Genomic DNA, 21,220 nt, shown 5'->3' with positions numbered 1-21,220 from the left:
GAGCAGCTCCGGCACAAATGTGTGCTGACACCCGTGACACAGGACAGACAGGACAGGACAGGACAGACAATGGGAACACAACACAGACAGAAACCTCTAGGCAAGGAAAATGGCTGCCAGGACTGAGAGAATGCAAAAGAAAATGACCCAGTTGAGACTGATGGCGAGCTCATAAGGCTCAGAGAAATCTGGAGGAAGAAGATGTTAAACTGAATGATTTATTCCAAGGACAGCAGAGACCGATGCCTGAAATTCCTACAGCCAGAGTCCTCTACCTGCCCTCACATTCTTTCAAGTCCTAATCCACCACAATGGATCCTGGTGGGGCAGAGCTGTCCATACAGCTCAGAACAAGACCTAACAAGACATCTGACCAGATGTTCCAAAGGGAGAAGAGAGTCTGATGCCTGTCTGAGCTCCCGAGTCAAAAGTTCTATGGCCTGGGTGCCAGACCAAGGAATGCAGAGATCACAGATGCTAACAATGATGCCAAGGTTTCTGACAGACCCCCCCTAAGGTAAAAGGCACGATATACAAAAACAACACATAATGCACAACAGACAAGTGACACGAGACACACCGGGACTGCTCTGCCCTGCTGCACACCTCAGCACTGTCATCAAAAGTGAGACTTGGCTTTCATGGGGCCTAAGGGGCCACTTCACAAACACCCCCCACCTACAAAGCGGACTTAAAACCTACTCCCAGTAATTCCCAAAACAACACCCTGCTTTCATCCCGTCTGTGGGTCGTAGCCCTCTACTTATCTCTCAGACATCTGGGGATGCCAGTCTGTCTCAGGTGCAAAGAAAGGCCACCTCGTCAGCTGGGAAGGTCCTGCTGGCACCCGGCTGGTGTCTCTCAGACAGCTGTATTAAAGAAAAACTAAAACATCAGTGCCTGATCCTGGCACCACATCAGCCAAAACCCCACCAGTCTGCTACTCACCGCGCTCCTAAGAAGGCCCAGCACCTCCTAACCCTGACCCTCAGCCACACATGGAATGCATCTGCACCTGAAAGAAAGTTAGAACATATGTCAAACACCACCAGGATAACTCACAAGCTGAAAACACCTCATGTCAACCTAGGAACAGCATCTAGAGCCCAAGTACAGCCCACATTACAAATTCCAACTCCCCAGGCTTCTCCTATTGCAGCAGGCCATGCGGCAGGGCAGAACAGCTCTGGCACAAATAAGTGCAGACACCCGTGACACAGAACGTGACAAACAGGGGGGGACATGAAACACGACACATCATGCTTGTGGTGAGGGCCTTGAGGGGAGAAGGCAAAAGGGACCCCAAAGACACACCAGGGAACACGGCACACCGGACAACACGACACAGACCAGAGCTGTTCTGCACTGCCCGCCTGAAAGCTGCCATCAAAAGTAGAGCCTCTCCCTTTAGCTGTCCTAAGAGGCCCTTGCAGAAGATTGCTTTTCCCTTTGCTAATTTTTAAATCTGGCCCAAGAACTCCCAGTCTGCTACTGCCCCATCTCCAGGCCGTGGCCCCCGACTTATCTTTTGGATGATCGGTGATGTGGATCCACGTTGCACCTGAAATGAGTCTGCCTCGGAGGGCCTCGTGATGGCCTGTCAGCCTCTCGGTCAGCTAAAATAAAGAAAACCAAAACCAAAGTGTGAGTCCAGAGTTATGTGGGCCAAATCCCACCAAGGCAGCTACTTGCCCTTTCCTGAGTGTGCCTGGCTCCTTCAGGCTCCAGCTTCATCCTGATTCCAAGGTTGTGGCCTTTATTAGGAGTGGCACCTGGGTTAGAGAAAGGCAAAGTTAAATGGCATTCCTGTGAGTGCAGTGGATCACCTTGTGTTCTGTAAGATATGGGAATGCCTCTGCTAGGCTTCTGAGAAACCTGAGGGGAAAGGCTTTTTTTGTTTTTTATTTCCCTCAAATAAACAAATAAATACCCTTTCTCACCCTGCTTCCTTCAATCCCCATGCCACACACAACCACAATAACCCCTAACTGGACACCTGCTCACCCTCCCTCTCCTAATTACAATCCTCAACTCACCTGAAGCCTCAATCTCAAACATCATCCTTGACACTGGGCAGATCCCTCTTATAACATGATGCATCTGCTGAGAAAAGCCTTGTGTTTGATACAACCTGGAATTTCAGCAAGTTGCAGTCCTCAAAAATCTAAAAACCAAAAAAAAAAAAAAAAAAAAACCAAACCCAGATAACAGAAAAACCCCCAACAATAAAAGAAACAAAAAACCCACAAAAACTAAAAAAAAACAAAAAAAACCCAAAGCACCCACAAAAAAAAGCCCCCAAAAACTAAAACAACCCCAAAAAACCCCCAAAACCAAATCCCCCAAACACAAAAGAAAAAAAAAAAACCAACCAAAAAAAAAAACAAAAAAAAACCCCAAAACCAAAAAGAGAACAAAAAAAAAACCAAAAAACCTCCAGAAAAAAAAAAAAAAAAAAAAAAAACAGCAAAACCCAAAATTTCAAAAGCACCTTGCCACTCCTCAACATGCAAGCCAAAATCTCAATCTTAAATCCTCCCTGTATTCCACACTGTTTTCCTCACAGTATCTTCAAAGCCTCGGTTGCTTTAGATGCCCAGAAACAGCTGCTGGAAACAAGCTGAGATGAGCTAAAAGAGCCCCTTCACTGAAATGAGAGGAGAGCTCGTACCCCAGCACATCCCGGAGAGGGAATGAAGCCCCTCAGCCACGGCTGGGGTTAATATACCCCTGATTGTGCCCGCCCCTCGTTCCCATGATGCCCGGGCAAAGGGAGGGGGGGGCGAATCCCACCGGGTATAAAAGCCCTCAGAGCAGCTGCAGCTGTTTGGCCCCTCTGACTCAAGTTCAAGGGGAGTAAAGGGCTTGTTATAGAAGAAAACTCTTCAGAAAAATAACAGCACTTTCTTTTTGCATCATCTACTTGGAGCAGAAGAACAGGAAACTGGTAAGACATAGAACTTTGTGTTTAGGTAGCATAACTAGATAAATTGGGTAATTTGCTGTTAACTTACATAATTATTCCTTAGTGGCTACTAAGTAGTACTTCCCGTGTAACTAAGCTGGATGGAGAAGAATACTAATTATATGAATCATCTAGGTCTCCTTGGGACCTGTAATTCAGGCTATCTACGTTATAGGTCAAAATAAGAAAAATAAAAGCCTCCCAGGCAGTGTAAGGATTAAGTGCATGCTAGGCTCACCCTTCTCTGAGATACTTGGTCCTACAGCACAGAAAGAAGTGCCCTGAAATGTAGTTTTACACCCTTAAAATGCTGGAAAAGGCAGAGCTTCCTTCTAGTGAACTCCTTAAAAAGAGGAAATGGGGCAGTTACCTCTACTGAAGGTAATACAATGGCAAATAAATAGCTTCTTCCCTTTAATTCATTCTCCTTAAGTATTGGGAAAAGAGGGGTTTTCCTCACTTTAAATCTCTCCAGTGATGAAAAAAGTTTTTTTTAAACTAAGGGGGAATGCCCTTTCCCTGCAATTGTAAAAAAATTTTGCCTGGGGGATCCCGCTCATCCTTCCCCCTCATCTCGCACCCAGAGCACCCTCTGCCCTGGTCCCTCCTCTCCTGGCAGGCTCTGTCATAGGGCGCTAATTAGGGGGAGCATTAATGAACTGCTTACAGCGAAAGGGGTCTGGTTCGGAGGTGGGCGGCGAAAAGAGCCGAGTGCTGCCGGAGATGCCCGAATGGCGGAGAGGGCGCGGTCAGCGAAAGGACTCGAGCGGGGACGGAAAAACCCGAGCGGCGGAGCTCGGCGGAAGGCGACGAAGGGACGGGGACACCCAGACTGGGAGCCCTGATTGGCCAATCGCCTCGGGGAGCCCGGCCCCTGCGCCGGCCTCAGACGCCGCCATGGCGGCGGAGGTGGCGGACGGTTCGTGTGGGTTCTGCACCGCCTCCGCGGCGCCCTATACGTGCCCGCGCTGTCATCGCCGCCTCTGCTCCCTGCGCTGCTACCGCGCCCACGGCCCCTGCGCTGAGGCCTTTTACCGCGACCAGGTTCTTGAGGCGCTGCGCGCCGAGCGCGATTCAACCCGCCGGGGCCCCGCGTCGCCCGGGCTGCGCGAACTACGCGAGCCCGGGGATCCAGCGCGGCCTGTGGGCCGCGGGCTGTGGGAGCAGCTGAGCGAGGCGGAGCGCGACGGGTTCCGGCAGCTGCTGAGTTCCGGGGAGGCCGCGGCGCTGCTGCCGCAGTGGCGGCCGTGGTGGTGGCGCGGGCGGGGGCCAGTGGAGGAGCTCGGCGGCGGCTCGGGGGTCGAGCAGGAGGAGGAGGATGAGGAGGGCGGCGAAGGCCGGCCCGGCCCCGCGCCGCCCGTCCCGGCCTCGGTGCCGCCGCTGAGCGCCCTCCGCGCCGCGGCCCCGTCGCCCTTGGTGCGGTTCCAGCTGCCGAACGCGCTGTTCGGCTACGCTTTCGCGCTGAGCCTGCACGGCGGGGACGAGACGCTGCTGCCCGAGCTCCCCGCGGCCGCCATCGCCGCCTCGGCTGCGCTCCGCGCCCGCCGCCCCTTCGGCAGCACGGCCGAGGCGCTGCTGAGCGCCCGGCGCGACGCCCGCGCCGCGGGGCTGCCCCTGAGCCCGCTCGGCGACAGCGGCGCGCTCCTGGCCGTGGCGCAGCTGCTGGAGGGTCGCGATAGTCGCGACCCCGGCGCCGACGTGGCGGCAGCTTTGTGGCACCTGTGGCGGCTGCTGAAGGCGGGGGCGCGGGCGCTGCCGCCCCCCGAGCGGAGCCGCTTCCGAGCGGCGCGCAGAAAGGTCGGGTTCCTGCTGAGCTGGAGCCGCGGCGTCCCCGAGGAGCTCGCTCAGCTCGCCCGGGAGGCGCGGGCGGTTCACGCCGAGGTGGCCGCGGAGGAGGCGGCGGTGGCCGAAATCAGGGAGGGGCTGGAGAAGGTCTGGGGAGGGCCTCGGCCGCCCCCCAGGGAGGGGCAGGAGGATCGGGTACCCTGGCTGGTCAGGGACGGGGTTGAGGAGGGTTTCGGGGGTCTCCGGCCGCCCCCGGCTGACTGGGGGGTGCAGGGTCGGCGGCTGATCGAGGAGCTGGACTGAGATGGGCAGACGGCAAGGAAACGGCCCGAGAGAGAATCCGCTGGTCAAGGGACAGGACTGATGAACGTCCAGAGAACCGGGACTGGGAAAGCTGCTCCTTAAGGGACAGGACTGATTAACGTCCGGGAAATCTGCTCATTAAGGGACAGGACTGATTACTGTCCGGGAAAGTTGCTCGTTAAGGAACAGGATTAATGAACTTCCAGGAAAGCTGCTCATTAAGGGACAGGACTGATGGACGTCCCCACTCTCGGCGGATGTGGGGGGTCCCAGGGGGCCCCTCAGTTGATGGGAGAGGTCCCGGCAGTGCCAGTAAACGGTGGGGAGTGGGAGTGTGGGGTGGTGGTGCTCGCTGGGGTCTCAGGATGGGAGGGAAGACACGAGAACGTTGACTCCATGTTTCAGAAGGGTCAATATATTATTTTATGATATATATTACATTACAACTGTACTAAAAGAGTAGAAGAAAGGATTTCATTAGAAGGCTGGCTAAGAATAGAAAAAGAATGATAACAGGCTTGTGACTGACCGAGACAGTCGGGACAGCCGGACTGTGATTGGCCATTAATTAGAAACAACCACATAATTAGAAACAACCACATGAGAGTTGAGATGGGGAGGTTCCAAAGGTGCTGCAGTAGATGGGGGGGGGCCTCGGGGGTTTCCACAGGAAATGTGGGTGATCCCAGGAGGGTCCCAGGGGGGCCTTGGGGGTCCCACAGGCAATGTGGGCGATCCCGGGGGGTCCCACAGGCAATGTGGGCCATCCCGGAGGGCCTTGGGGGTCCCACAGGCAATGTGGGCTATCCTGGGGGGCCTTGGGGGTCCCACAGGCAATGTGGGCCATCCCGGGGGGTCCCACAGGCAATGTGGGCCATCCCGGGGGGTCCCACAGGCAATGTGGGCGATCCCGGGGGTCTCGGGGGCCCTCAGTAGAGCAGGGGCAGCAGGCGGTGCGGCACGCGCTGGCACAGCCCCCCCCAGGCCCCCCCAAAGCGGCGCCGCTGCCGCCGCTCCCCCTGCAGAGCCCGGAGCTCCCGGAGCGCCGCCCCCCGCCAGGAGCAGCAGCAGCGGTGGGGACAGACCTGGGGGGACAGGGGCGGCTCAGGGGTGGGGACACGGTGGGACACGGGGCTTTGGGGGGGGCTCGGGTGTGTGGCAGGGAGGCACACGGGGTTCTGGGGGGCTCAGGTATCTGGGAGAGAGGGACAGGGGGTTTTGGGGGGGCTCATGTGTCTATCTGGGGGGGACACGGGGCTTTGGGGGCTCAGGTGGCTGGGAGGAAGGGACACGGGGTTTTGGGGTGACCCCAGGGGAAGGAGGGGCGCCCCGCCGGGGTTTTGGGGGCTCAGGTGTCTGGGAGGGACACGGGGTTTTGGGGGTCTCACCGCAGGGCAGGGTCCAGCCCAAGGCCATCAGCAGCTCCCCGAGGTCATCGGGGCGTCGCACGAGCCCCCACCAGCCCCCGGCCAGCAGCAGCTGCCCCGTGGCCGTGGGAACCGTGGCGAGACCTGGGGAGGGGGTGGAACAGGGGTTTGAGGGGTCCCACATTTGGGGATCCGCGGCCGTTTGGGTGTCCCGGCCCTGGGGGGTCTCACCGGGCCACCCGGGGGTCTCGGGGGTCGCGGCTGAAAGGAGGCTCCTCTGGGTGGTGGCGCCGTGGAAGATCCACAAGCCCAGGGCTGGGGGAAACAGGAGGGGAGGGGGATGTCAGGGCCCCCCTAAACTGCCCCGAGCTCCTCAGGGACCCCCCCAAATCCCCCCAGTTCCCCTGAACCCGCCCCACCCCGATCCTGCCCACCCCCCCAATTCCCCCAAATAATCCCTGGTGCTCCCATTGATCCCAAATCCCCCCAATTCCCCCCAAAATCTCTTCCAGTACCCCCCAAATCTCCTCCAATTCCCCCCACTTGCCCCCAAATCCCCCCAATTCCTCCCAAATCCCCCCAGTGCCCCCAGTACTCCCCAAATCTCCTCCAGTGCCCCCCAAATGCCTCCAATTCCCCCAAAATTCCCCCAGAGCCCCCCGTGCCCACCGTAGAGCCCCCCACAGGCTGCCCCCCCGGCGCCCCCCCAGCCCCTGCTGGGGTCTCCTCAGCAGCAGCAGCACCGGGAGGGGACCCCCGAAAGGGCCCCAGGCGAGACCCCCAAAGAGCCCCAGGAACCCCCCGGGGCCGGGGGCAGGACTCACGCTCAGCTCCTGGGGAGAGGCGAGAGGTGAGACCCCCACAGACCCCCCCCACCCACAAACACACCCCAAAATACCCCCCCGGGCACCCCAAAATTTCTCTGGAGACCCCAAGCACGCCCCATAACCCCCCCCACCCCAAAGGCACTCCAAAACCCCCCCAAACACACCCCAAAAATTCCCCAGGGTATCCCGCACCCCCACCCCCCACCCCCCCCCAGACACATCCCAGAAAACCCCAAAAACCTCCTGGATACCCAAACACACCCCCTACCCCCAAACACATCCCAAAACCCCCCTGGAGACCCCACAGACCCCTCCCCCACTGCCCCCCCCGTGCCCTCCCACCCTGACCACTGCAGCACCGCCCCCATGCTCACCCCCCCGTGTCCCCCCCCCACCCTGAGCCGCCGCAGCACCGCCCCCATGTGCCCCCCATGCTCACCCCCCCGTGTCCCCCCCCCCCACCCTGAGCCGCCGCAGCACCGCCCCCCCCTGCGCGGCCGCCACCAGCGCCAGGGGCAGCGAGGGGGAGCCCCAAAGGCGCTGCTGCTCCCCCAGGGCCGCGCAGAGCACCAGGAACTGGGGGGGACACATTGGGGACACGGGGGGACATTGAGGGGACATTCAGGGACACGGGGGGGACATTGAGGACACATTGGGGACACGGGGGGACATTGAGGACACGGGGGGACATTGAGGACACATTGGGGACACGGGGGGGGACAGGGGGACAGAGGAGGAAGAGCTCGTTAATCCCCTGGGCTCTGCTCCAAGTGCTCCCAGTCTCTCCCCTAGTTCCCTCCCAGTCCCCCCAAGTCCTCCTGCAGTCCCTCCCAGTCCCCCCATTTCCCCCCCCACCCAGTTCCCTCCCAGTTTCCCCCCAGTCCCCCCAGTTTGCCCATTCCCCCCCCCAGTCCCCCCAGTTTGCCCATTCCCCCCCCAGTCCCCCCAGTTTGCCCATTCCTCTCCCAGTCCCCCCAGTTTGCCCGTTCCCCCCCCAGTCCCCCCAGTTTGCCCATTCCTCTCCCAGTCCCCCCAGTTTGCCCATTCCCCCCCCAGTCCCCCCAGTTTCCCCATTCCCCCCCCAGTCCCCCCCAGTTTCCCCATTCCCCCCCCAGTCCCCCCCAGTTTGCCCATTCCCCCCCCAGTCCCCCCCAGTTTGCCCAGTTCCCCCCGTACCCAGGCGCAGAGCCCGACCCGCTCCCAGTTCAGATTCTCGGGGGGTTCCAGGGGGGTCCCCGCTCCTCCCCCCACGAAGAATTCATACACGGGGTGTCCTGGGGGGGGGAGGGGCACGGCCTCAGCACCCCCGGGACCCCCCCCAGGACCCCCCAAAAGCCCCCAGCCCGCCATGATCCCCCCAACTCCCCCAGACCCCAATTCTGCTCCCAATTACCCCCCAGGACCCCAATTTCCCCCCCCAAACCCCAATTTCCCCCCCAGACCCCCATTTCCCCCCCAGACCCCCAATCCCCCCCACCCCCCCGCTCACCGGTGCCGCCGCCCCGCAGCCGCCGCCGCGCGAGGATGAGGAGGGCGAGGCCGAAGGCGACGCTGGAGGCGGCCGCGGCCAGCGGGGGGAGGAGGGGGCACAGGGGGGGCAGGGGGACCCCCAGGGCCAGCGACCCTCCCAGGGCCCCCCCCAGCAGCAGCAGCCCTGGGACAGCGGCCGTGAGGGGGGCGACCCCCGGGGGGACCCTGAGACCCCCCCCCAGTGAGGGCCGCGACCCCCGACGCTCCCTTCGAGCCCGAGGGGACCCCCCGAGCCCCCCGCCCGCACCCAACCCCCCCCCAAAGGGCCTGAACGGACCCTGGACGCCCCCGAGCGCCCCCCACTCACAGCCGAGGTCCTGGAGGGGTCCTGGGGGGTCACCGGGGCTCTGGGGGGACAGCGGCGTCACCCCGAGACCCCCATGGGACCCCCCGAGACCCCCCAAACCCCCCCATGTGGCCCCCCAAGACCCCCCATCACCCCCCAAACCACCCCAATCCCCCCCATCACCCCCCAAACCGCCCCAATCCCCACCAAATCCCCCCCATATCCCCCAATCCCCCATCCCGGCTCCCCAAATCCCCCCAAACCGCCCCAATCCCCACCAAATCCCCCCCATATCCCCCAATCCCTCATCCCGGCTCCCCAAATCCCCCCATCACCCCCCAAACCGCCCCAATCCCCCATCCCGGCTCCCCAAATCCCCCCAAGTCTCCCCAAACCGCCCCAATCCCCCCCAAATCCCTCCCAGACCCCCAAATTTCCCCAGAAGCCCCCCAACCCCCCCCCCCGACCCCCCCTCACCCTCGGGGGTCTCCGGGCCCCCATCCCGAGCGCCCCCACCCACGCCAGCACCAGCGCCAGCGCGGGGGGGGTGGGCGCGGCCAGGGGGGGGGGAGGGGCCCCCCAGGCCCCCCCCCGCCCCTCCCCCACCGTGGCGCTCACGACCCCCACGAGCCCCAAAGGGAGGAGCAGCGACAGAGCCCCCGCGCCTGGGGGGAGAGACCCCAGACCCAAAACAGGAGGGCCCCAGACCCAAATTAGGGGGACCCCAGAGCCAAAATACACACAGATGAGACTCCAGACCCAAGATACCCATAGGTGAGACCCCACACCCAAAACAGGGATCCCAGACCCAAGATACCCCCAGGTGTGACCCCAGGTGTCACCCCGACCCAAATTAGGGGGACCCCAGACCCCACAGGTGAGACCCCAGACCCAAAATAGGGACCCCAGACCCAAAATGGGGTCCCCTCAACCACCAGGCGAGACCCCCCTCCCCAAAAAAGGCACCCGGGGACCCCCAGGTGTGACCCCACACCCAAAAACACGACAGGGGTCACTCCACACCCCTCCCCGAGGGACTCCAGACCCAAAAAGGGACCCCGCCCCCCCAAAAGGGGACCCGGGGCTCAGGACGCCCCTCCCCCCCCCCGCCCCCTCCCCAAAAAGGGCCCCGGTCGCGCCCCCCCCCCGCCCCCCCTCACCCCAGGGCCCCCCAAATTCCAGCTCGGGGGGAGGGGGCGCCGTTCGTGGGGGCTCCATGGCCGGGGGGGTTTCCTGGGGGGTCCTGGGCGCCACGGGGGCGTGGCTTGGCAGGAACCACGTCCCCCCCGGCGGGTGATGTCACCGCACCGCGCGGTGATTGGCTGCGGCAGGGCCACGCCCCCCGCTCTTAAAGAGACAGTGACCGAATCCTGCGGGTCTGTGACGTCACAAACTGCGTCATTACACAGCGAGGCCGCGAGAAAAACCGAATTTATTGAGGAAAAAACAACAAACGGGGGCGGGGGGCGTACGCGAGGGGGTCCTAAAAATCGGGGGGGGGGTCTCACCTCACATGTGGGAAGGGTCCCACACTGGAGGGGGGGGGGGTTCTCACACACTGGGGGGGGTCCGGGGGTCCCATGAGGGTCTCCAGATGTCTCCTGAGCTCTTGGGGCTTTCCAGGGGTCTCCAGGTGTCCATGGGGGTCTCCAGGGGTCTCCAGATATCCTTGGAGGTCTCTCGAGGGTTTCTGGGGATCTCCAGGGCTCTTGGGGGGCTCTCCCGGGGATCTCCTGGGGGTGTCTTGAGCTCTTGAGGATCTCCAGGGGCCTCTGGCAGTCTCGAGAGGTCTCCAGGGCTCTCCCAAGTGTCTCTGGGGGTCTCCGGGGGTCTCTGGGGGTCTCCAGGTGTCTCAGTGGGTCTGGGGTCACTCCACGACCAGGTGGAAGCGCTCGGCCTCCTCGAAGAGCGCGTTCATGGAGGCGGCCCAGGCCTCCAGCTCCGACACCTGGGGGGGATGAGGGGGAGATGGGGGGTCTGTGGGGGGCTGTGGGGGCACTGGGGGAAATGCGGGGGAGATGGGGGTCAGGGGGGTCTGTGGGGGGGGCTGAGGGGGCCGGGGGGTGCCGGGAGCAGCAGGGCGAGGGGAATGGGGGGGTCTGGGGCAGCGTTGGCTCTGTGGGGGGAAATGGGTATCAGGAGGGTCCGAGGGGGCAGCGGGGGTCCCTGGGGAGGGTCCCTGGGGGTCCCAGTGGCATTGGGAGGGTCTCTGGGTTAGGGTTAGGTCTCTGGGGGTCCCAGCAGTGGGGGGGGGGGGTCCCGGGGGGCTGTGGGCGGGCCCCGGGGGTGTCACTCACGTTGATGGGCGTCACCTTCCTCTTCCTCCTGCGCTCGGGGGGGGCGGGGCCGATGCGGGGAGGCCGAGGGGGGGGATCTGGGGGGGCGGGGGGGGAAGGGGCTCGGGGTGGGGGAGGGGCACGTTGAGAGGGAGGGGGCTCAGGGGGAGCCCACCCCGCGGGCTGAGCGCCCCCGCCCACCCCTCCAGGCGACTGTAGGAGCGACGGACACGGGGGAGGGGGGGAGGGGAGGGGGGATGGCGGGGGGGAGGGAGCGGCACGGGTGGGGGAGGGGGCGCAGGAGGGGGAGGGGGCGCAGGGGCCGTTCTCCTTCTGGCTCTGCAGCTGTGGGGGAGGGGCAGAGGGGGGGTCAGTGTAGGGAGGGGTCCTGGGATCACCAGGAACCCCCCCCCACCCCTCCCCCACCCCTCCCCCAACTCACCCGGGGGCTCCGTCGGGGTCGCTCAAAGTCCTGTGGGGGAGGGGAGGGGTCTGAGAGCTGCTCCGAGACCACCCCCCCCCCCCAAAACCCGGCCTGGGACCTCCCCAAAACCTCCCCAGCTCCGAGACCCCCCCAGGACCCTCCCCCACCCTATTGGCGCCCCCCAGCCCCCCCCCCCGCCCCCCACCCCGGTCCCCACTCACAGGGCTGCGGTCCCGGGGGTTCCGGGGGTCCCGGGGGCTCCGGCCCACCCGCGGCTCCGAGACCACCGAGCGCAGGGAGCTGCTCCGAGTCGCTGCGAATTGGGGAGGGGGAGATGGGAGGGGGTGAGGGGGGGGGCGCGACCCCCAGGAGCCCCCCGAGCCTCCTAGAAACCCCCCAGAGCCCCCGGACGCTCCCACGACCCCCCAGAATCCCCCAGACCCCGCAGGACCCCCAGGACCCCCCAAACCCCTCCCAGGACCCCCCAGGCCTCCTTCAGACCCCTCCTCGGGACTCCCCCAAGTCCCGCCAGGACCCCCCCTCACCCCTCGGGGACCCCCCAGAGCTTCCCGGGACCCCCCCTCACCCCTCGGGGACCCCCCAGAGCTTCCCGGGACCCCCCCTCACCCCTCGCGGACCCCCCAGACCCTCCCGGGACCCCCCCTCACCCCTCGGGGTCGCCCCCGCCGAGCGCCGCCCGCCACCAGCTCCCGCCATGGCGGTTCGAACCGCCGGAAGTGGCGTCATCGCCGCGCGCCGCGCGCCAAGGCAGGCACGGGGAGCGGCCATGTTGGGAGTGGCCGCGCGGCGGCGGCCGGTGACGCCACCAGGACGCGACGCACCCGGAAGCGCCAGCGGGGCAGCGCGTCGCCATAGGAACGTGTGAGTCGGGGGCGGGGGGGGCGAAATTTGGGGGGCTCTGGGGGCTCCAGGGGGGGCTGGGGGCTCCAGGAGGGGCTGGGGGATCCTGGGGAGCGCCGGGCGCGGCTTTGCGGTGTCCCTTGGTGTGCGGGGGGCTCTGGGGAGTCCCGGGACTTCCTGAGGGGTCTCGGGCAGAAGGAGAGGGCGAGAGAGTCCTGGGGGCTTCTCCTGCGGGGGGGTCTTGGGATCTTCTTCTGGGGAGGGGTCCTGGATATTCTGGGGGCCTTCTTCTGCGGAGGGGTCCTAGGAGCTTCTTGGGGGCTTTTTCTGGGGAGGGGTCCTGGATGTTCTCGTGGCCAAGGAGGGCCCCAGCCCCCCGAGACCGTCCCTCCCCCCAATTCAGGCCTCTCCAGCCCCCCAGGACCCCCTCAGCCTCCCAGACCCCCCCCATTTCCCCCAGGCCGCCATGGGGCTGTGCGAGTGCCCCAAGCGCCGCATCACCACTCTTCCCCAGGACCCCCCCCCATTTGCAGCCCCCCTAGGACCCCCCCCCCATTTGCAGCCCCCCAGGACCCCCCATTTCATTTGCAGCCCCTCAGGCCGCCATGGGGCTGTGCAAGTGCCCCAAGCGCCGCGTCACCACGCTCTTCTGCTTCGAGCACCGCGTCAACGTCTGCGAGAGCTGCCTGGTCAGCGCCCACCCCAAGGTGGGGCTGGGGGCTCCGGGGGGTCCCGGGGAGCTCCGGGGGGGCTCCTCGGCGCTGACCCCCCCTGTCCCCGCAGTGCATCGTGCGCTCGTACCTGCAGTGGCTGCAGGACAGCGACTACAGCCCGCAGTGCCCGCTGTGCCAGGCGCCGCTGGGGGACAGGGACACCGTGCGCCTGCTCTGCTACGGTGGGTGCAGAATTGAGGGGATTTGGGGGGGGTCTGGGGAGCTTTGGGGGGATCTGAGAGGGTCTGGGGGCCTGGGGGGCTCCAGGGAAGGCTGGGGAGTGATCTGGGGGCGCTCCAGGGGGTTCCTGGGTGTGCCCTGACCCCCCGTTTCCCCCAGACGTGTTCCACTGGCCCTGCCTGTCGGGGTGGGCTCGGGCGCTGCCCCCCCGCACGGCCCCCGCCGGGCACCGCTGCCCCCAGTGCGGGGGGGCGCTGTTCCCCCCGCCCAACCTGCAGGGCCCCGTGGCCGAGGCGCTGCGGGCGCGGCTCCGGACGGCGGCCTGGGCCCGGCCCGGGCTGGGACTGCCATTGGTGAGTGACCCAGAGAGACCCCAGCGAGCCCCCAGACCCACACAGAGACCCCTGAGTGACCCCAGACCCCCTTGACACCCCCAATCTCCCCCCAGATCGAGGACTCAGAGGCGCCGCCGGAGCCTGAGACGTGCCCGGAGCCAGACAGGGGCTGGGACGGTGAGGGGAGACCCCAAAACCACCCCAAAAACACCCGCAGAATCTCCAAAAACACCCCCTGGGACCCCCAAAACACCCCCTGGGACCCCAAAACCACCCCAAGGACCCCAAAAACACCCCCAGAATAGCCCCCGAGCCCCCAAAACACCCCTGGGATCCCAAAAACCACCCTGGGACCCCAAAACCACCCCAGGACCCTCAAACCACCCTGGGACCCTCAAAACCACCCCGGAGAGTCCCCTGGGCAACCCCCAACCCCAATTCTGCCCCCACAGTCCCCGTGACCCCCCCGGAGCCCCCCCCAAGCCCCCCCAGCCCCCACGCCGTGGTGCACATGGGGGGAGGGGAGACCCCGACGCTGCACGCGGGTGAGTCTGGGGGCTTCAGGAGGGGCTGGGTGGGTCTGGGGGCTTCAGGAGGGGCTCGGTAGGTCTGGGGGCTTCGGGGGGAGCTGGGTGGGTCTGGGGGGCTGCAAGGACTGCAGGGACTGCTGGGGCTGGGACCCCCCCACGGTGGGCATTGGGGGGGCAGGGCTTTAGGGTCGCTCCGCCCCCTCCGCCCAGGCTCCGCCCCCCGCAAGCCCCTGGGGGGTCGCGAGCCCTGGAGCCCCCCCGACCACGAGGAGGAGAAAAAATATCGGAGGAGACCCCGGGCGTGGCTGCCCCCGGGGTTCAGGTGGGTCTGGGGGCTGCAGTGGGGTCTGGGGGCTGCCCTGGGGCTGGGGTTTGCGGCCCCCCTGGGGGGGCTGGGGTCCCTTTGTGGGGTTCCATTGCGGTCACTTTAGGGGAGGTCATGGAGTCCTTCTGGGGGGCACTTTGGGGGGGTCATTCAGGGTCCTCTGGGGAGGTCAGGGCATCCCTTTTGGGGGGTCCCTCTGGGCACAATTGGGGTTCTATTGGGGGGTCCCCTGGGGGGGGTCATGGGGTCCCTCTGGGGGTCCCATTGGGCACCAATTGGGGTTCCATTTGGGGGTCCCTTGGGGGGGGGTCATGGGGTCCCTCTGGGGGTCCATTGGGCACCAATTGGGGTTCCATTTGGGGGTCCCTCTGGGGGTCCCATTGGACACAATTTGGATTCTATTGGGGGGTCCCTTGGGGGGGGTCATGGGGTCCCTCTGGGGGTCCCATTGGGCACCAATTGGGGTTCCATTTGGGGGTCCCTCTGGGGGTCCCATTGGACACCAATTGGGTTCCATTTGGGGATCTCTTTGGGGGCTCCTTTGGGGGTCCCTGGGGCTCTCTCGGGGTCCCTCTGTGCCCCCCCCCACCCTGTGCCCCCCCGCAGGTGCCGCCCCCGCGCGCTCTCGCAGCGCCCCCTGCTGGCGCTGTGCCTGGGCGGGGCCGCGGCCTTCGCGCTGCTCCTGATCCTATTGGCCAGCCTGGCCAGGGGCGTGGCCGACGCCGACCCCGCCCTCGAGCCGCTCAACAACCCCCATGTGCGGGTGGGGCACTGACCACGCCCCCGCTGGGGGCGGGGCTTCCGCGGGGGGGCGGGGCAAATAAAGGGCGCCCCTTTGTGGAGGAGGAGGCAGAAGCGTCTGTGTGGTCCTTGGGGGGCACCAGTTCCCCCCCAGTTCCTCCCAGTTCCCTCCCAGTCCCTCCCAGTTTGTCCGGTTTGTCCAGTTCCCCCCCAGTTCATCCCAGTCCCTCCCCAGTTCTTTCCAATTTCCTCCCAGTGCCTCCCAGTTTGTCCTGGTTCCTCCTCAGTTCCCCCCAGTCCCTCCCAGTGCCCCTCCTGTTCATCCCAGTTTGTCCCAGTCCCTCCCAGTTCCCAGCACACCAAACTGATCAGGACATTTGTTCTTTGCCCCCATACTGGGGGTCCCAGTCGTTTTTTTGGGGATTTCAGGGGTCCTGGGGATTTTGGGGAGTCCCAGTGGAATTTTTTGGCGTCCCAGTGGATTTCTGAGGGTCCCAGTGAAGTTTTGGGGGGTCCTGAGGGATTTTGGGGGGTCCCAGTGGATTTCTGGGGGTCCCAGTAGATTTTTTGGGGTTCCCAGTGGATTTTTGGGGTCTCCCCCCAGCTAGAATGGGTGGCCCCCCACTGACAGATGGAGGCGGAGCAAAGCCAGGCCCCGCCCAGTGGGAGGGGGCGGGTCCCAGGCGCCGGGGGGCGGTCCCTCTGTGCCGGGGGGCGGTCCCTCCGTGCCGAGGGGCGGGGCCTCGGGCGGGGGGCGGGGCCCCGGGCGCAGAAGCTCCACCTCCAGCAGCAGCTGCCGCGGGCCCGCCAGGGGGCGCACGAGCTCCAGCAGCGAGCTGTGATTGGTCAGCGCCTGCGGGGAGGCAGGGCCACGCACTGAGACATCAATTCCGCCCGAATGAACCCCAAATTCTCACCGAACGCCCCCCCCCCCCCCAAAATACCCCGAGACTCCTCCCCAAATACAGCCAGAGGCACCAAAGAGACCCCAGAGATCACCAGAGACCCCCCCAAAATACCCCGGAGCCCCCTCCCCAAATACAGCCAGAGACACCATTGACCCAAACCCCCACAGAGCCCCCCAGAGCCCCCCCCTCCCGTACCCGCAGCCGGAAGGTCCCGGGGGGGCCCCCCGCGCAGCCGCAGCCTCTGGGGGTCCCCGACCAGGGGGTGCCGGAGCTGGAAGATCCCGGTGGGCGCCTCGGGGTCTCAGGCAGCGCCAGGAACCGGTGCAGGAGCCAGCGGGGGCGGGGGGCACAGCCCGGGACCCCCCGGGGCACACGCAGGTCCTGGGGGGCCCAAAATGGAGAATTGAGGGGGGGTCCCCAAAGCTGAGACCCCCAAAACTGCCCAGGAGCCCCCCAGGGTGGGTGAGGGGGAGCCCCCCCGGAGTTTGGGGGATTTGGGGGGGTCCGTACCCGTTGTTTCGGGGGTGGGGGGCGTAGGGCCCCCGGCAGAGCTCCCGGGGCACGCACAGGTGCCCCCCGAAGGTGTTGAGGCAGCTCTGGGCCCCCCCGCAGCCGTGCGAGCCCTCCGAGCACTCGTCCCGGTCTGGGGGGGGAGAAGGAGGCTGAGACCCCCCCCCAGTGCCCCGAATCCCCCACAAACAATCCCAGAGCCCCCCAAAGGTGCCCAGAGCCACCCCCCCACCCCCACAAACGGCTCCCCCGCTACCCTGGTGCCCCCCCGTCCCCAACAGCCCCACAGCCCCCCAAAACTCCCAACAGCCCCCCTAAAATCCCCCCAAGCCCACCCAGAGCCCCCCCAAACCCCACCCCAGCCCCCCCAAACCTCCAAAACCCACCCTAAACCCCCCTCAAACAGTCCCAGAGACTCCCATCGTCCCCCAAATCTCCCTCCAACACCTCCCCAGCGCCCCCTACCCCGGCAGAGCCCCCAAACGGCCTCAGAGCCCCCCCCCAGGATCCCAAACCTCCCCAAAACCCCGAGCCCCCCTACCCTTGCAGAGCCCCCCCTCCTCGCTGTAGCCGGGGGGGCAGACGCAGCTGAAGCCCCCCGGGAGGTTCTGGCAGCGGTGCTGGCACCGGACCCCCCCCCGGCACTCGTCCACGTCTGAGAGACCCCGGGGGGGACACAGAGAGGGACCCCCGTGAGACCCCCGGGTGAGGGGGGCACAGAGAGAGAGACCCCCGTGAGACCCCCGGGCGGGAAAGAGAGACCCCCGGGGTGGGGGGGGGAGAAGAGAGAGAGGTGAGACTCCCGGGGGGCGGGGGGGCAGAGAGACCCCCGGGGCGGGCAGAGTGTCCAGACCAGCTGGGCGTGTCCCGACCCCGGTGGGCGTGTCCATTTACCCCGACCCTGGTGGGCGTGTCCCGACCCCGGTGGGTGTGTCCCTGCCGCGCTGGGCGTGCCATTTACCCAGACCCCGGTGGGCGGGTCCATTTACCTAGTGGGCGTGTCCATCATCCCAGTGGGCGTGTCCCGGGCGGGGGGCGTGGCTTACCGAGGCAGCGGTGCCCGTCGGGGCCCAGGGCGAAGCCGGCGCGGCAGCGGCAGCGGAAGGAGCCGAAGGTGTTGAGGCAGCGCTGGGAGCAGCGGGCGCCCATCGAGCACTCGTCCACGTCTGGGGGCACAGGGACACCCCGGGGCTTGGGACCGGGTCCGGGGGGCCTCACCCGCCCCCGGACCCCCGGCAGGGCCGGGGAGGGGTCCCGGCGGGGCTGGGGGGGCTCTGACCGAGGCAGGAGCGGCCGTCGGGGCCGAGGCTGAAGCCGGGGTGGCAGCGGCAGGAGAAGGCGCCGGGGGAGTTGGCGCAGCTGTGCTGGCACCAGCGGAACTGGCACTCGTCCTCGTCTGCGCCAAAAACACCCAAATTCACCCCAAAACCAACCCGAAACCAGCCCGTGAACACCCCTGGGAGCCACAGCCACCCACACCAGGGATCCCCACAGCCCCTTCAGCCCAAACCCCCCCCAAACCCCCCCCATTCCCACCCAAATCCCCCCAACCCCCCCCAGACCCCCCCATTCCCCCCGCACTGACCCACGCACTCGGTGTCCCGGTGCCGGTACCCGGGGGGGCAGCGGCACTCGAAGCCCCCCCGGACGTTGATGCACTCCTGGCTGGGCCGGCACGGGGGGGGCCCCGCGCACTCGTCCACGTCTGGAGGGGGGGAGAGGGGGAGGGGGAGAGAGGGACCCCCGAAATGGGAAATCCCCCCCGAAATGGGGAATCCCCCCGAAATGGGGACCCCTGAAATGGGGAATCCCCCCCGAAATGGGGAATCCCCCCGAAATGGGGACCCCTGAAATGGGGAATCCCCCCCGAAATGGGGACCCCCGAAATGGGGACCCTGACCCTGGGGAATCCCCCCCGAAATGGGGAATCCCCCCGAAATGGGGAATCCCCCCGAAATGGGGACCCCTGAAATGGGGAATCCCCCCCGAAATGGGGACCCCCGAAATGGGGACCCTGACCCTGGGGAATCCCCCCCGAAATGGGGAATCCCCCCCGAAATGGGGACCCCTGAAATGGGGAATCCCCCCGAAATGGGGACCCCCGAAATGGGGACCCTGACCCTGGGGAATCCCCCCCGAAATGGGGAATCGCCCCCGAAATGGGGACCCCGACCCTGGGGAATCCCCCCCGAAATGGGGAATCCCCCCCGATATGGGGAATCCCCCTCGAAATGGGGAATCCCCCCCGAAATGGGGACCCCCGAAATGGGGAATCCCCCCCGAAATGGGGAATCCCCCCCGAAATGGGGAACTCCATAACCGCGCCCCTTCCCGCCGCCCCGCACACTGATTTGCATCCATATTACCACGCCCCCCTCCCCACCCACCAATTTGCATCCACATAACCACACCCCTTTCCACCTTGCCCACTGATTTGCATGTACATAACCACACCCCTTTCCACCCCGCCCACCAATTTGCATCCACCCAGCCCCGCCCCTCCTCCTCAGGCCCCGCCCCCTTTACCTGCGCAGGTGCCGTCGGGGGCGGGGCCGAAGCCGGGCGGGCAGCGGCCGTCGGGGGGCGGGGCCGGGGCGGGCGGGGGCGGGGCCGGGGGCGGGGCGGGGGCGGGGCCGGGCCCGGGGCTGAGCAGCGCGGCCGAGCGGGGCAGGCACAGGTACCCCCCGAAATGGTTCAGGCACTTCATGGAGCCCCGGCAGGGCGGCGGGGACCCCACCGCGCACTCGTCCACGTCTGGGGGGCGAGGGGGGCGTCAGGGGGGAGACCCCGACCCAAAACACTGCCCGAGAGGGGCCATGGAAACCCCCCAAAAAACAGCCTGAGAGGGGAGCCCCCCGACCCAATCACGTCCCGAGAGGGGCCCCAAAACCCCCGACCCAAATACAGCCCCAGAGGGGAACCCATCCCCACAACTCTGCCCGGGACCCCCCAAACTCTGCCCCGGACCCCCCAAAACACCCAGGGAGCCCCAAACCCCCCCAGATCACCCCCGAGCGCCTCCCACGGACCCGGGACCCCCAAACCCCGCGGACCCCCCCAAACCCCCCATCCCCTCGCCCACCTTTGCAGTGCTCGGTCTCGGGGTCCCACTCGTAACCATCGCTGCACTCCTGGGGGGGGCGAGAGGGGTCACGCCCCCCAAAACCACCCCCCCGACCCCCCCCAAAAACAGCCCCCGACCCCCCCGCCCCGCCTCAGCCCCTCCCCCACAGCGGCTCCCGAAGTTTGGGGAGGGGCGAGGGGCCGAGGAGTTTTTGGAGAGGGGGTTCAGGTGTTGGGGGAGGGCCAGGAAGGTTTGGGGAGGGGGTCAGGACCCCCCCACGCCCCCCTCCCCCCATGTCCCCTTCCCCACCGCGTAATCCTCGGCTCCTCCAGGTCCGGGGGGGCCGCGGGGGCCACGCTGGCGCCGAGCGAGAGGAGGAGGAGGAGGAGGAAGAGCGGCGCGGGGGGGCCCATGGCGCTGGGGGGGGCACGGGGTCACCCCCAACTCCGCGACCCCCCGGAGCGTCTGGGACCCCCCCCCAACCCATCCCCCCAACCCATCCCCCCCCTCCCCCAACGGCCCCTCTGGGTCCGGGGGGGAGGGGCGTCTCTGTGGGGAAGGGGGCGTCCGGGGGGGCCCCGCAGAGGGGGGGGTGGGGTGTGAGCCCCCCCAGGACCCCCCCCCCAGAAGCCCCCGCGGCCTCACTCACCCCGCTCAGCTCTGGCCCCGCCCCCAGGCTCAAAAGCTCCGCCCCCTCCCCAAAATTGGCCCCGGAGCGCGGGAGAGCCCCTCCCCCACCCCAACGCTCCTCCCCTTTTTCCCCCTCCCCAAAATCTGGGGCCTCCCCCCTCCCTCTCCCCATTTCCTGAATTTGGGGACCCCGCTCCGCCCACCCCAAACTCTGCCCCTCCCCCCAACTCTGCCCCTCCCACCCCAAACCCAAAATTTTGGGGATCCCCCCCCCCCGAACGGCCCCACCTCGGCCCCACCTCAGCCTCGATTCCGGCTCTTTATTGCCCCCCCACTCCAATTGCTGGGGTCACACGGGAGGGGCACCCCTGGTTTGGGGGGTCCCGGTTTCGGGGGTCCCCCTTTTTTGGTGTCACCCCATTCCCAATGTCCCAATTTTTGGGGCGCTGCCGCTGCTGCTCCTCGGGGTTTGGGGTGTCCCAGGTTTGCGGTGTCCCAGGTTTGGGGTGTCCCGGGTTTGGGGTGTCCGGGTTTGGGGTGTCCCAGGTTTGGGGTGTCCGGGTTTGGGGTGTCCGGGTGCTCGGGGTCCCTTCCTGCAGGTTCCCCAAACACCCAAATTTTGGGGTGCTGATGCTCCATCCTCGGCCCGTTGGGTTTTCG

The 21,220-nt window shown here is 66.0% G+C and overlaps 4 protein-coding genes across 4 annotated transcripts; 2 read left to right on the top strand and 2 right to left on the bottom strand.

Annotated features, from left to right (window-relative positions):
• The first annotated feature begins 3,445 nt into the window (after positions 1-3,445).
• On the top strand, positions 3,446-5,510 carry ZNHIT2 (zinc finger HIT-type containing 2). Its single transcript, XM_054295261.1, has one exon. The coding sequence runs from the start codon at positions 3,620-3,622 to the stop codon at positions 5,051-5,053; it is 1,434 nt and encodes a 477-aa protein (XP_054151236.1). The 5' UTR covers positions 3,446-3,619; the 3' UTR covers positions 5,054-5,510.
• Positions 5,511-5,941: 431 nt separating this feature from the next.
• Positions 5,942-10,292, bottom strand: LOC128950380 (delta(14)-sterol reductase TM7SF2-like). Its single transcript, XM_054295263.1, is given in 12 exon segments — positions 5,942-6,105; positions 6,107-6,138; positions 6,442-6,564; positions 6,652-6,735; positions 7,090-7,126; positions 7,128-7,253; positions 7,710-7,823; positions 8,424-8,521; positions 8,737-8,901; positions 9,085-9,124; positions 9,541-9,728; positions 10,224-10,292. Coding segments are annotated over 12 exon segments (1,188 nt in total). The 5' UTR covers positions 10,282-10,292; the 3' UTR covers positions 5,942-5,982.
• Positions 10,293-12,591: 2,299 nt separating this feature from the next.
• Positions 12,592-15,531, top strand: ZFPL1 (zinc finger protein like 1). The gene is made up of 8 exons (XM_054295264.1): positions 12,592-12,645; positions 13,216-13,331; positions 13,408-13,519; positions 13,677-13,870; positions 13,966-14,029; positions 14,305-14,397; positions 14,593-14,704; positions 15,314-15,531. The coding sequence occupies exons 2-8, from the start codon at positions 13,230-13,232 to the stop codon at positions 15,480-15,482; spliced, it is 846 nt and encodes a 281-aa protein (XP_054151239.1). The 5' UTR covers positions 12,592-12,645; positions 13,216-13,229; the 3' UTR covers positions 15,483-15,531.
• A 463-nt stretch (positions 15,532-15,994) lies between these two features.
• On the bottom strand, positions 15,995-20,732 carry LOC128950382 (EGF-containing fibulin-like extracellular matrix protein 2). Its single transcript, XM_054295265.1, has 12 exons — positions 20,712-20,732; positions 20,580-20,624; positions 20,240-20,347; positions 19,949-19,997; positions 19,501-19,620; positions 18,452-18,571; positions 18,146-18,262; positions 17,913-18,032; positions 17,408-17,521; positions 16,920-16,999; positions 16,552-16,737; positions 15,995-16,301 (listed from the first exon to the last, which is right to left on the bottom strand). Exons 1-12 carry the CDS (start codon positions 20,730-20,732, stop codon positions 16,053-16,055), a joined length of 1,329 nt encoding a protein of 442 aa, XP_054151240.1. The 3' UTR covers positions 15,995-16,052.
• Between the last annotated feature and the right edge of the window lie 488 nt (positions 20,733-21,220).

The sequence above is a fragment of the Melozone crissalis genome, unplaced genomic scaffold (assembly GCF_028551555.1).
Source record: "Melozone crissalis strain CALT ecotype California unplaced genomic scaffold, PUWL_Pcris_2 ptg000562l_1, whole genome shotgun sequence".
NCBI lineage: Eukaryota > Metazoa > Chordata > Aves > Passeriformes > Passerellidae > Melozone > Melozone crissalis.
This window is presented reverse-complemented; position numbering and strand designations above follow the sequence as displayed.

Bases quoted from the DNA above. Each gene is read 5' to 3' on its own strand.
- ZNHIT2 (XM_054295261.1), top strand. From the start codon at position 3,620: ATGAACTGCTTACAGCGAAAGGGGTCTGGTTCGGAGGTGGGCGGCGAA.
- LOC128950382 (XM_054295265.1), bottom strand. From the start codon at position 20,732: ATGGGGAGAGGGAGGGGGGAG. The intron at 20,625-20,711 runs GCCCCAGATTTT...AATTTTGGGGAG, and splicing joins TGGGGAGAGGGAGGGGGGAG to GGGGCGGAGCTTTTGAGCCT. The intron at 20,348-20,579 runs GTGAGTGAGGCC...TGCCCCCCCCAG, and splicing joins CGGGGCCAGAGCTGAGCGGG to CGCCATGGGCCCCCCCGCGC.
- ZFPL1 (XM_054295264.1), top strand. From the start codon at position 13,230: ATGGGGCTGTGCAAGTGCCCCAAGCGCCGCGTCACCACGCTCTTCTGC. The intron at 13,520-13,676 runs GTGGGTGCAGAA...CGTTTCCCCCAG, and splicing joins CGTGCGCCTGCTCTGCTACG to ACGTGTTCCACTGGCCCTGC. The intron at 14,398-14,592 runs GTGAGTCTGGGG...CCCTCCGCCCAG, and splicing joins GACCCCGACGCTGCACGCGG to GCTCCGCCCCCCGCAAGCCC.